At 41.7% G+C, this 13,217-nt stretch overlaps 1 protein-coding gene and 1 long non-coding RNA gene across 2 annotated transcripts; one reads left to right on the forward strand and one right to left on the reverse strand.

Annotated features, from left to right (window-relative positions):
- Nucleotides 1-873: 873 nt before the first annotated feature.
- On the reverse strand, nucleotides 874-3,055 carry LOC136514242 (uncharacterized). The gene is made up of 5 exons (XR_010773580.1): nucleotides 2,720-3,055; nucleotides 2,505-2,632; nucleotides 1,583-1,692; nucleotides 1,452-1,508; nucleotides 874-1,086 (listed from the first exon to the last, which is right to left on the reverse strand). It is a non-coding gene; the product is annotated as an uncharacterized lncRNA (long non-coding RNA).
- A 3,568-nt stretch (nucleotides 3,056-6,623) lies between these two features.
- LOC136510420 (uncharacterized) lies at nucleotides 6,624-13,217 on the forward strand. Its single transcript, XM_066504870.1, has 7 exons — nucleotides 6,624-7,168; nucleotides 8,917-8,998; nucleotides 9,141-11,124; nucleotides 11,669-11,850; nucleotides 11,955-12,084; nucleotides 12,290-12,448; nucleotides 12,985-13,217. Exons 3-7 carry the CDS (start codon nucleotides 9,186-9,188, stop codon nucleotides 13,215-13,217), a joined length of 2,643 nt encoding a protein of 880 aa, XP_066360967.1. The 5' UTR covers nucleotides 6,624-7,168; nucleotides 8,917-8,998; nucleotides 9,141-9,185.

Genomic DNA, 13,217 nt, shown 5'->3' on the forward strand with positions numbered 1-13,217 from the left:
AAATGTACACATTGCTCATCAGAACCCCACATCGTTCACAGAAGAAATATATATATATATATATATATATATATATATATATATATATATATATATATATATATATATATATACATATATATATATATATATATATATATATATAATATATATATATATATATATAAGTCATCAATATGTAACATGTTCACACGAGATAGACATCAAGTTCAACAGATTCACATTTATATCAAATGTTCACAACTTGTTCAAAATCCATCACAACTTGTTCGAAATCCATCTAAACATTGGGCTTAATTTATTTAGTCACACGCTACATCACTGGACTCACACTGATAATGGCAAACACACATCACTGGTCATGATGGAACTCTCCTTTCTTCTCGATGACTTGTTCCACTAAGAACCTGGCTAGCTTTTCTCTAATCATGAGCATATCGATGGGCGTCGTCAACACTTCAAATTCCTGTGTCAAGATAGAACTTTGGTAAAAAAGAAAACATGGTACAGTACAATGTACAGGACAATATAGACAATCAATGTAAAAAATCACAGTTGCTAAGCTTGATGCAAACAATCAAGGGACATAGGAACATCCGCAGATGTGGAAATTCATTAGCAAGCAGATGGTGCTGTTCCTATGTCTATCACTGAGTAAAATATATAGGCAGCGTAAAGCATCGAGCATTCGAGCTTATGACTAAAGTAGTACTGTGCATGTTTCCACTGAAAAGAAACTGTAGAGTTTTCTTCTACATCAAGGGAATAGCCTACAAATGTAGTGAAATCGCATTAAGGTTTGAAATACAACTGTTACTTGAGACTTTTTTCTGGACACGCAGGACTGTTTCCTTGAGACTGATTTGAAGACAGAATGCTGAGGCCACACAAACTTTTTCATCAAGACTATGAGCAATCAGCTAGTGCCACTATTACCGAATAATGATACTGTGTTATGGTCATGGCTGTCGGACTCTTTTTTTGTTCCAATATCATTGGAGAAAAGAAAATGGTTGCCCATATATACAGGAAGAAATGATTGTATATCTTAGCAGGCACTGTACACTGGAGCTGAAACAGTAAGGCCTGCATTGCAGTGTAGAAAATTAGACGAAAATTGTGAAACCAAACTCTCAAACCTGGTTTATTCTTTACTTTGAGGCATCCAAACACTGGTGCATCCATGAAAATGCAAGCCATTGTTTTAATAAACAGAGCAGCAATAGACCAGACAAAAGAGTGTGTGACTTAAAATGGAAAACTAAATTCACAAACCTTGTTTGGTGTTTACTTTGAGGCACTGAAGCATTGCTACGTGGGTTTTAGTAAACAGAGCAGCACAATGTGCGTACTGAATGGTGTGGATTTCGAAAGTTGTAACTTGTGCAATACTACTCAAAGTTGTAACTTCATTAACACATATTTACAAGATAAGCATGTTCGTTAATTACCTGCATTTGCTAGAGTGGTTTATTACCAGCTAGAAGCCAACATAGCTACCTGCAGCCCTGCAAACATCAAAATTTAAGTATAGGCTGACTACAAGTCATGTGCTCACAGGTCAATGTCTTCAATACTATACCTCGCACAAGAACTGTCCCTTTATAGATCAGTACTTCAGGTGCCTAATTCAGTTTGAGCACTCACATTCCACTCCACACATTCTACTGGACGATGAGCTTCCTCGGTGCACTGAAAAAAAAGAATAAATATATGGTCTGTTGATTATGTAAAAATAAACTAATCAGTTTCAGCATTACATATTCTTGTATGATGATGCATCTAATCACAGTGTGCTTCTTGCTGAAGACTGTTGTGTGGCAGTTCAGTGTGCATATACTTAGTATACCAGCATTAATTTCTAAAGCTTGTTTATTAGACTAGAACTCAAACTAAAACTGTAAAGCAGAACCCTCAGCCGATTCATCAACATACAACCATACATCAGGGTTTCTTCATGCTCAGTTATGCTAGAACTCAGTTCATCAAGGCAGTAATCAAGTACCTCTTGTCAGCAAAAAACAATCATTCCATAAGTAATACTTAAGCAACCCATATGGTTGCAGAGGACCTGCTATTTCATATATATACAATCAAAAGATGGTGTTCCAGAGGACCTGCCCTGCTATCTAAATATGGACGATTTATGAATTTGGCTGAGCTGCATAACAGCATCATGCCAATAATGCTCATGGATCAGGCAACTCGATACCGCTCTATCAGGAACTAAGCTAGCAATCCCATTAACTAATGCCACACTACAGAAATTCCAACTCAATTAAAATTTAAAACTGAATTAGATATGTATGTAGCGCAAAGTAAAGATTAGTTTCAATACTTAGCTATCAAATTGCCATCTGCGCATATGTTCAGGTTTCATACAATTTTTTATATATTGCATAAAAAAATGAACTGATTAGTTCAAAAAGCCAAGATAACTGGCCTAAACAAAACACAATCTGTTGCAACTGAACAAAGAAGATACAGGCTGATTAGCTACTTACATGTTCGCCTGATGGAATATTGGTGCCGACATGCTTGACTGAATTGAGATCCTGAACTTGGCTGAGAGTAGTGCGAGTTCATGCACGTCCTTGTCGTCTCAGATCCAGCTTCCTTGCCAGCACCCCTCCTGAAGAGTAGGACGAAACCGTTAGACCGCTGATGCGCCATCTAGGGTTTGGGGATGTGAGACGAATGGGGATGGAGAAGGCCACACCTGGAGTAGTGGAGGACTGGATGGAGCGCCTCCTACCCCTACGAGATCCGGTGCAGATGCGGGGAAGCCGCGGCGTCGTGGAGTCGCGGAGGGGCGGCAACCTGCTGTCCGCGCGCTGGGGAGCCGCATCGGTGTGGAGGTAGCGGACAGCCAGCATGAGACCGGGCGGCGGGGGTGGCGCGAGGGGGGGCGCGGACGGGCTGCAGGGAAGGGCTGGGACCTCGGAGGAGCACCGGGGGAAGGCGGAGTCGTGATCTCTGCTCGTGACATTGCTGCGGTGGGGGAGCGACGAGAGGAGACGAAGAGGGATGCGACGAGAGAGACGGGGGCGGCGGCTTGTGGAGAACGGAGTTGAGTCCGTCTGTACCCAACTTTTTTTTTGAGCAACCCGGCTGTACCCAACTTGGGCCTGCGTGTATTACTTGGTCCTGCCTTGCAGCCCAAATGCCAAATACATCTGACTTGTTGTCCAGCCGGCTGTACCAGTGACGTGGATTGTTGAGAAGAGTCACTGATATGTCCCTGTATCAGTGACGCGTCTAGGCAAAACGTGTCACTTGCCTTATCAGTGACACGCCTGAGCAATACGCGTCACCAATACAGCCATATATCTGTGACGCGGCTAAGCAATACGCGTCACAGGTTTTATCAGTGACGCGTTTTCTTTGCAAGAGTCACTGATATATTGTTATTAGTGACGCGTCTTGTTCCTGGAGTATGGGCAACAACTAATCAGTGACTCTTCTCATTTACCCACGTCACTAATATTCTTATAGTGACGTGTTTTGTTTCTGAGTCACTAATCAAGGTGTCACTGATAAGCTTTTCTGGCATAGTGCAGTTTTTCACTGAAAACAGCTTAACGTTTGGTAGGGCTCCTCCGGAAGGGCCTGAGAGAAACCCTACCAAACAGCAAGATGAGCTGTCTACTAAGGAGTATCATGAGTTGATGATGGAAAATAATGATTGAAGCTGCCGATGAGAGGCTCAAAGCTTTGAAGGAGATTGAATGAAAAGGATAAATATATGTAGAGTATATAACAAGAAAGTCAAGTTAAAATCTTTTCAAGTAGGAGATCTATAAAATGATTTTGCCAATTGGGTCGAAGGCGAATAAGTTTGGTAAGTGGTTCCCAAGCTCGAAAGGTCTATATGGAGTTATGAAGATAATTGTCGGCAACTCCTAATGGTTGAGACATTGCAAGGTGATAGAGCTATTAATGATAAGTACTTCAAAAAGTATTATCCTAGTATGTGGCAGGAAGCTTAAAGTATGCATGGCCGATAATATGATTATCTCCCTTAGATAAAATGTGGCCAATAAATATTTGTAATCATCATCCTTAGTTAATTTTTAGTTCATAAAATTGTTTTTTTTTTGGCATGCAAGCTTTGCAAAAAAAAAAAAGCGAGGTATATGTTTGCCGTCAAAATTGACAGACCTACACCAAATGGTCTGATGAAGCCGCCCAGGTCGAGTCCAAGTCTTTCTATGTTTGATTTGGATTGACATTTTATGATGTGTTTGGACCTAACCCCTGGGATAGATCTCTCGCACTATAAATATAAAGTGCCGCGACTGGTTAAGTGTATCAAATAGATTTAAATATAAAACTTTACTACTTCTATTATTTCTTCAGAACCTTAATTTTTTTCAACCCCGTTTTTCTGTTTGATTTTTGTCTCTACATCGATTTGAGATGTTCTAAGTAGCCTTAACCTTACGACAACCAACCGATTAATTGTCCAATCCGATTGCACGGAGGTTATAGAAACAATGAGAAACGACCGAAGATTTCTCGGCTGCTGCCGTGTACCCTGAATGTAACATCATTTGGAGCGGGTTCTAGAACTTCTCCATCGAACATTGTAGCAGGGAAGCATATCAGACAACACATGAGCTGGTTAGACGAGCTATGCAAACTAAAGATAATTGTATTTGGAACAATGAGCTTCCAGTTTTATTCTTGAGTTCTTGATAAACGATGTAACTATTCTTGATCAATAAAGCTCGCTGATTTGTTTGTAAGGAAAAAAAACGGCGTGGCTAGCGCCCGGACGTCCGGATGCCCATGCCTGCACCGTATCGCACGCCTCGACTGCTCGGATTCCCAGTTCCCACGCTTCGTATCCCACGCTGCACCCCGCTTCGCATGCCCACACGGGGGCCCGCACCCACTCGGACGACTCGCCCTGCCCACGTCACACGCCTGCACGTGGGGACCCCTCGCACCGCTTCCGCTTCCCATGCGCATGCACGCGGGGACCATCTATGCTGGCTCGGCGGCACCCCAGCAGCTGCAGCAGGCGACTACGACAGGTGGGTCCTATTGCAACATGTGGAACGCTAGATCTACTTTTGCAACATCTAGATGAAACACTTGCAACATATAGCCGAAACATCTGAAACACTTGCAACATACGTCTGAAACAGAATAACTGAAAACACTTAAAAGCCATTGCAAACATATGCAACATTGAGATAAAACACTTGTAACATATGTGTGAAATATATGCAACATCCCAGATAAAAATACTTGCAACATACGACTGGAAAAACAGATGAAATATTTGAAACAGACTTTTTCAACATACCTGTATAGATATTGAAACATATGCAACATCCGGATTTACTTTTGCAACATCCAAATGGCACCCTTACAACATACCGTTGAAACATCTGAAACACTTGAAACATATGTTTGCAACATGTGCTTTCAGTGCAATATTTTCTTGCTCCTTAGGAGAACGGAGGCTCGTCGGCACGTGGAGTTCATTGGTGTGTAGAGCTCGCCGATGGTGTGGATCAGAGCTCGCCGCTCCGGTGGAGAAGATAGGCGGGAGGCGCCGTGGAGAGGGAGACGTGGTGGAGAAGACGAGCGAGAGGCGCAGCCAAGCGTAGTCACGGAGCACGGTCGCTACACTGGGTGAGTTTTTTTTTTCTGTGGTGACTGGAGGGAGTGGATACGAGAGCCTTGTGGGCTCGCTAATCGAAGCATTTACCCAAAAAAAGTGCACCAGTTCTGACGGGTCGGTCCCTCGTGGACTAGTGTTTGACAAGGGAGCCATTTTGTTCTCTTCTTGATTGTTGGGATGAAGGTGACTGGTTTGTGGATTTTAGGAGAACCCATTCTGTTTCTGAGTTTGGAAGCTGGAATTCTCTACTGAATGAACTTCAGACAGTCTCTTTGAACTCAGAAACTGAAGATTCTGTTGTTTGGGCCTTGGAAAAACATGGTTCCTACTCGACCAAGTCTTTATATAGATTCCTGGCCAATAGGGGATTCCCAAGTAGGGTGGCTGGGCAATCTGGAAATGCAGAGTTCCTCTTAGGTCCAGTTTAGTTCCAGAAAATTTTGCCAAATTTTTCAAGATTCCCCGTCACATCGAATCTTTGGACGCATGCATGAAGCATTAAATATAAATAAAAAATAAAACTAATTACACAGTTTAGATGAAATTCACGAGACGAATCTTTTAAGCCTAATTAGACTATGATTGGACACTAATTGCTAAATAACAACGAAAAGTGCTGCAGTGGCATTTTGCAAAAATTTTCGCCATCTAAACAGGCCCTTAAGATCAAATTCTTTCTCTGGCAGGTTTTAAATAATTAGCTTCAGGTGGGGCTTAGTCTGATCAAAAGGGGATGGAAGGGTAGTGGAAAATGTTGCATTTGTGACTGTTGGGAATCCATTGACCATGTGTTGTTTGGCAGTCGTTTAGCTAAAATGGTTTGGAGCTTCTTTAGGGAAATTTATGGCTGGGTTCTATGCCTAAATCTCTGAAAGAGTTTTCTGAATCCTGGTTACAGGGCAAGGGGCCCCTCCCACACAAGCTGCTTATATGTTTACCTTTGCAGGGTTCGCCTGGGCTCTATGGATCACTAGGAATAAGATGGCGATCGAGAATAAGCATCCAAAGGCTCCCACTGATGTTGTGTATCTTGCATTATCCTTCCTGCAGAAGTGGTGTATTTTGCTGAAGGAAAAGGACAGGGAGTGTGTGGAGAAGATCAAGGATGACATCATGGATTGGCTGAAAGGGTTCAAGCATAGTGCGGTGATGCCTACTGACATTCTGGAAATCTGAAACTTGTAATAGGCGCGTAGCTTTTGAATGTTATCTTTGGTAAACTGGTGTCCCCAGTATTGTATCCGATCTTGCATCCTCCTTTAAAAAAAAGTGTTTGACGGTCTTTCCGGCTGCAATCATCGAACTCGCCGAGGGTCCAGCCGCGGCGATCCACGCGTTCTAACGCCGTGGCTGCTTTACCTACCATCGATCCGGCATCCGCCGAAGACTCTGTCTGTGGTTGCTTTACCTACCATCGATCCGGCATCCGCCGAAGTCGCCATAAGCGGAAGAAGCTCGATCGACTCCAATCAGCTAGCCTAGCGGTGGCGCCTACGCGCATTACCTACTGCTGCACTGCTGCGACAGGTTACAGGTAGGCACCCCCTACTAGCTCATGCGCTCATCCTAGATGCTACTTGAGTTCATGGAGGAGTGGTAGTATCCATGGTGTGGTCAGTCGTCTCTTTCTCTCTCCTCTTGTTTTTGTTCCTGTTTCAGTTCTTGATGCCTACTGTGAGTTTATGGCGACTTCATTTCATTCATCCCAATTTGAGAGGGCTTTGGTTTTTGGCCTTGCATCCATGTATGTTGACCCAATCGCATCTTCATCCTTGGAATTAAGTTGTCCAAGGAATGCATGTATGGGGCCTATAGCATAGAAAAATAGAATCATTCGTTCAGTTTTCCCCTTTCAGTTTTCTTGTGCTCCAGCGAAAGATCGATGAGATATGTCCTCCTACAAGGACTGACTAGCAATACCTTGTTTATCGTCTCCAAGTCGCCGTTGATTCGGTCGATTTTTTGATAAATATTGTTTCCCCTCTCCCAGAGGAGCGAGAGAAATTTTGGAGCCCGTATATAGAGATCTAAATTGTCGCGATGTAGATTCTATCTTAAACGAATTATTAGAATCAGTGCGAAAAATCCTTTTGGGTGATTCTTCCCCCTATTGTTGTTCAGCGTTTCGTAGAAATTCAGGTGACTATACAATCAAAAACGTTTCTTTCACCGTACAAAGCTGGCTAGCCCACCCCCATTCACAGAGTCAACACTCCACTCCCATTCACAGAGTCAACACTCTCCACTGACCAGGAAGTGAACAGCGATTTCCTATCTTTTTCCCAAAAATGAAATCGGGTGTTCCCTTCCCTGTGCCTCGTTCCATTGCTCGCTCGTTGCTCGATCGATACCCGTCGATCCCGCTCCATCCCCACGCTACGCCGCTCTTAAATCCACCGGGGTGCGCACCGCTGCTAAAGAATGCGACTCCCACGGAGGTCCGCGGGGGCAGCCACGATGGCTGGGCGTGGGGGTGATGCCGCCGGACACCAGTGTAAACGACCTATTCTACCGGCTTCAGTTAGATAGCAGTAGATTGAACTGTAGTAAAAATTTCATACTCATTGGATCATGTATAACTTAGTTATAGATTTATTTAGGTTTATTCTTGTTAAATCTATGTTTTATCTATAACTAAGTTATACATGATCAATGAGTATGAATTTTTTACTATAGTTCAAGCATACAGTAATTAGTCTACTATAAAAATTTTACCACAATTGGACCATAGAAGCTGCATCTATGAATTATTTAAATTAATTACAGAAAAGCATAGATCTAAAGCTACAGCAAAAACTTTGTACCAAAGCATACCATATTATATGTTCACTGTGTAGATCTACTCATGTGGAGTCCAACAAAATTGAATTTTCCATTTTATGATTTTTCTGTGATTTACTATGATTTTTCAAAGATTCAGCAGAAATAAATAAAAAAGAAAAAGACAAAATCACCGTCACTGTAGCAAACCACCGTCCAAAACCGCTTGGGGGGTTATTTGACCGGTTTTGGAAAGTTCAGGGGGTAAAAAATTCGGTTTTATAGTTTGGGGGGTGAAGTAGTCCATCCTGAATAGTTGGGGGGTTATGTAGACTTTTTCCTTATGAAAAATGAAATCAGTACTTTCTGTTTTAAACCTTAGATGTCGAATTTTTAGTACCTATTAGCTCTCATATTAAGAAGGTGTTGCATTTTCTGGTCTACTGTTTTTTTTTTTAGAGAACAAGCTGTATACTGTTAAATCTGTAATAATAGTGCCTTTGCTTGTTCCTATCATACTCGGTCTGGTGTAATGAGTAATGCGGTGGAGTTGTCATTCAGATAACGTGGAATTTGTTACACTCCAAGTTTACACTGTGGCAGGTCAGGATTCTTTGAGGATCTTTTGTTCAGCTAGCAGGCATTATAATCCCCTATAAGAATAGTTTCCTTCCTTTCTTTTCAATAGTATAAGGTCACTTGAGTATCAAAGAATAGTAACATTACATATGACCTTGTTATGCAGGCAAGCGACCATCCATAGCATTCCTATCACTGTGCTGGGTTGCGCATGGATTCCCAAGGGGACAATCTTAGAGATTTCCTTCAAACTAATGGGCGTCAGGTGCTTCAAAGAGTGGAAAACAACTACAGCTTGAAATATTTCACAGAGAATGAGATACGAAACATAACCGGTGGGTATAAGTATATTCTGGGAAGAGGGGCATTTGGTGAGGTCTACAAAGGAACACTAGAAGACCAATCCTCAGTTGCTGTAAAGAGATATATAAATGGGACCCATAAAGAGGTGTTTGCCAAGGAGGTGATAGTGCACTCTCAAATAAACCCCAAGAATGTTGTTAGACTCTTGGGCTGCTGCACGGAGGAAAATGCTATAATGATTGTCATGGAGTTTATCTCCAATGGAAACCTCAACAGCATACTTCATGGCAACAGCGCTAATGGTCAGGTTCCCTTCCCTTTGGAGAAAAGAATAGAAATTGGGATTGGGGTTGCTGAAGTATTATCGTCCATGCATTCGATGTATAGTCCTGTTCTTCATGGTGACATCAAACCGGCTAACATACTGCTAGACAAAAATTTTACACCAAAGATATCAGATTTTGGAATTGCAAGACTCCTTTGTGCTAATGGTCCCCAGCAAACCACCACTATCATTGGTTCCATAGGTTGCCTTGATCCAGCATACTGTGAGAGTGGAATTCTAACCCCAAAGAGTGATGTTTACAGCTTTGGAGTAGTTTTGCTGGAAGTTATCACAAGGAAAAAAGCAGTGGATGGGACCATTACCCTTGCTCAAAGTTTTAATGAGGCTCTTACAAGAGGGGAGGATGTGCAGCGCATGTTTGATGAGGAAATCAGTGTTGCAGAAAACAAGAAGTTTCTTGCAGACATTGGACAGTTAGCAGCTAAATGCTTGCAGAGGGACGTGAAAACACGTCCTGAAATGGTTGAAGTAGCTACTAGTCTAAGGATGATCAGGAAAGCCATGCAGACAGAGCTGGATGTACTGTTAGCAGCATACCAACTTGGAGATCTAAAAATTTTCAGTAAAACTCAAATGAAAAAAATGACAAGAAACTACCTCATGGCCTTTGGGAAATCGATGCGTGAATGTCTCTACAATGGAGTCCTCGGCATGAATCGTCCAATTATAGTAAGACTACTTAAGACAAGTTCAGAAACTGACAGAGAGATATTTCTGAACACTATGAGCATATTGAGTCAAAAGAATCACAAAAATGTTGCGAATGTTGTTGGCTTCCACTTAGGGGCATCTAGTTTAGAGTGTGTGTACGAGTCTTGCTGTGATCTATCCAAGACAATGTTTGGCTCTATATCGTCGTCTAACAGAAACCTTTATGACACTATCTGCTCCATGGAAAAACTTCATCTTCAACAACGCCTGTTGATAGCAGTCCAGTGTGCAGAGGGCCTGGTTCATATCCATTCATTAGCAGCTGAAAATCCTGATTCATGTGGCACCAGCCTCTTAGGAAACTTCAGATCTGCCAATATATTTCTGGACAAGAATTTTGTGCCAAAAATCTTCAATGTGAACTTGTCAACATTTCTTGGACTTTCTGTTGCACAGAAAAATACGGTGTTTCCTATTCATGACAATGGACCAGAAAAGTATTATTTAGACCCAATTGATGTTTCTGGTCAACTTTTTAACGAAAAATCTGATGTATATAGCTTTGGAGTTGTTCTTTTAGAGCTCATCACTTGGAAGACAGTGAGATACATGTACCATGGTAGGGCTCATGTGCTTACCACAGACTTCCTTGATTCTTATAGGAGAGACCGTAATGCAATTGGAATTTTTGGCAAGGTTTATGATTATTTTGATGAACATGAAGGGTACTTTGTTCATGAGGCCATTTCCATTGCCATCGATTGCTTACAACCTGATATTCAAATGAGGCCAGAAATGGATCATGTACTTTTCCGTCTCCGGATCATTGTTGCTAGAAGCAAACTTGCTGGTACGCGAAACAAATTCTCTTTACATATTTGTCTGTCGGCCTTAACCTGGTAGATACACACATAAAAAGCAAATAAAACCTGTATCACTTAAGGTTTAGGTATAACTTTCAGCACAATAAAATTTCACCCTTACCATATACACCCTCCTTTGCTGAATTTTCGTTTGTAATTGTGTACCATGTATATAATTCAAAATATACTATTTGTTGTGCCATAGTGCTCTTCCAAAGAAGCAATAACCTTAACCTATTGTATTTACTTCTTAATGTTAAATATGTGTCGAATATTAGTTCAATTTGGTTACATTTTGGACTTGAGTTCAATTAGGGGTTAGGATAGAGTTTGAGTCGGACTTTGTAACCTAGGGGGACATAAAAAGTGAGGCCAATCCCTGTTATAACCAATGGGACAACTAACAGATGTCCAAACCTCGTTAAGAAACATTGTGCCTCAGTGTCGTTCTGGTTTGCGTATTTTCTTCTATCATGTTTATGCTTTCACGTTCTTTAATAGATCCGTTACACTTCATTTTCTTCAATGCAGCTGGTAGTAAACTTCATCCAACTCTCATATCAACCATTTCCATGGAGGAACTGAATGAAGTAACCAAAAACTTCAATGATGATGTTCTTATAGGACAGGGACCATCCACCAAATGTTTCCTGGGAGTTCTTAAAGATGGGCAGAATTTTGCTGTAAAAAAGCTTGAAGAAATTCAAGTAGAGGTCATGCCTGTGTGCCTTGCTTTTTTTAACTTTTCCAGTTATTGTTTTTCATTTATTGTTGTGTACAACAAAGGATTACCTTCTAAATTATACTTCTGTTGCAGGTTCCGACCATTTTAAGAATTTGTTACCATGACAATGTTGTGCAATTTCTTGGATGTTTTCTTGAAGGGAAAACTCGTGTTCTTGCCTATGAGTACGCCCCAAAGGGCTCCTTGAATGATATTCTTCATGGTATAATGGAGGAACACAAGATTTACTTCCATAAGTTCCTAGCGTGATCATCTGGCGTTTTCTTGTCAGACATAGGTCAATATTATGATCTATGTTAAAACTGTTAAACCACTTGCATCGACTGTATTCTTAGCCTGAATAATCTACAAACTATCAAACATGGAAACGCCAGCTGATATATTTTTCATGCTCGCCATGATCTTAGGTAAAAAGGGCATCAAGGGAGTCCAACCAGGACCACCTTTATCTTGGTTGCAGCGTGTGAAGATCGCTGTAAGTGCTGCAAAAGGCCTCGAGTTCCTCCATGAGAAGGTTGATCCTCCCATCATCCACAGCAACATCAAGTCCAGCAAGATACTTCTCTTTGACAATACAACAACAATAACAACAACAAAGCCTTTAAGTCCCAAACAAGTTGGGGTAGGTTAGAGTTGAAACCCAGCAGAAGCAATCAAGGTTCAGGCACGTGAATAGCTGTCTTTCAAGCACTCCTATCTAAGGCTAAGTCTTTGGGTATATTCCATCATTTCAAGTCTCCTTTTATTGCCTCTACCCAAGTCAGCTTCGGTCTTCCTTTGCCTCTCTTCACGTTACTATCCTGGCTTAAGATTCCACTACGCACCGGTGCCTCTGGAGGTCTCCATTGGACATGTCAAAACCATCTCAGCCGGTGTTGGATAAGCTTTTCTTCAATTGGTGCTACCCCTAATTTATCATGTATATCATCGTTCCGAACTCGATCTCTTCTTGTATGACCGCAAATCCAACGCAACATACGTATTTCCGCGACACTTATCTGTTGAACATGTCGTCTTTTCATAGACCAACATTCTGCACTATACAACATAGCAGGTCTAATCGCCGTCCTATAAAACTTGCCTTTTAGATTCTGTGGTACCCTTGACAATGATGTTGCAAAAATAGGTGATATTGGTGTCTCAATACATCATGCCCCTAACAGGGCTGGTTACCTGGTTGAGACTGTTTGGGGTCCCCATTACTGTTCTGGCTGGGGAGCACAAGCACCTAAGTATGTGATGGAATACTTGCACACTTTCAGAATTACACTAATGCCTAGACAGCTAAATGATATGCCAGGATTTCTGCTACTTAGGTGCTGCTTCCTTCTTTGA

The sequence above is a fragment of the Miscanthus floridulus genome, chromosome 16 (genome assembly GCF_019320115.1).
Source record: "Miscanthus floridulus cultivar M001 chromosome 16, ASM1932011v1, whole genome shotgun sequence".
In the NCBI taxonomy this organism is placed as follows: domain Eukaryota; kingdom Viridiplantae; phylum Streptophyta; class Magnoliopsida; order Poales; family Poaceae; genus Miscanthus; species Miscanthus floridulus.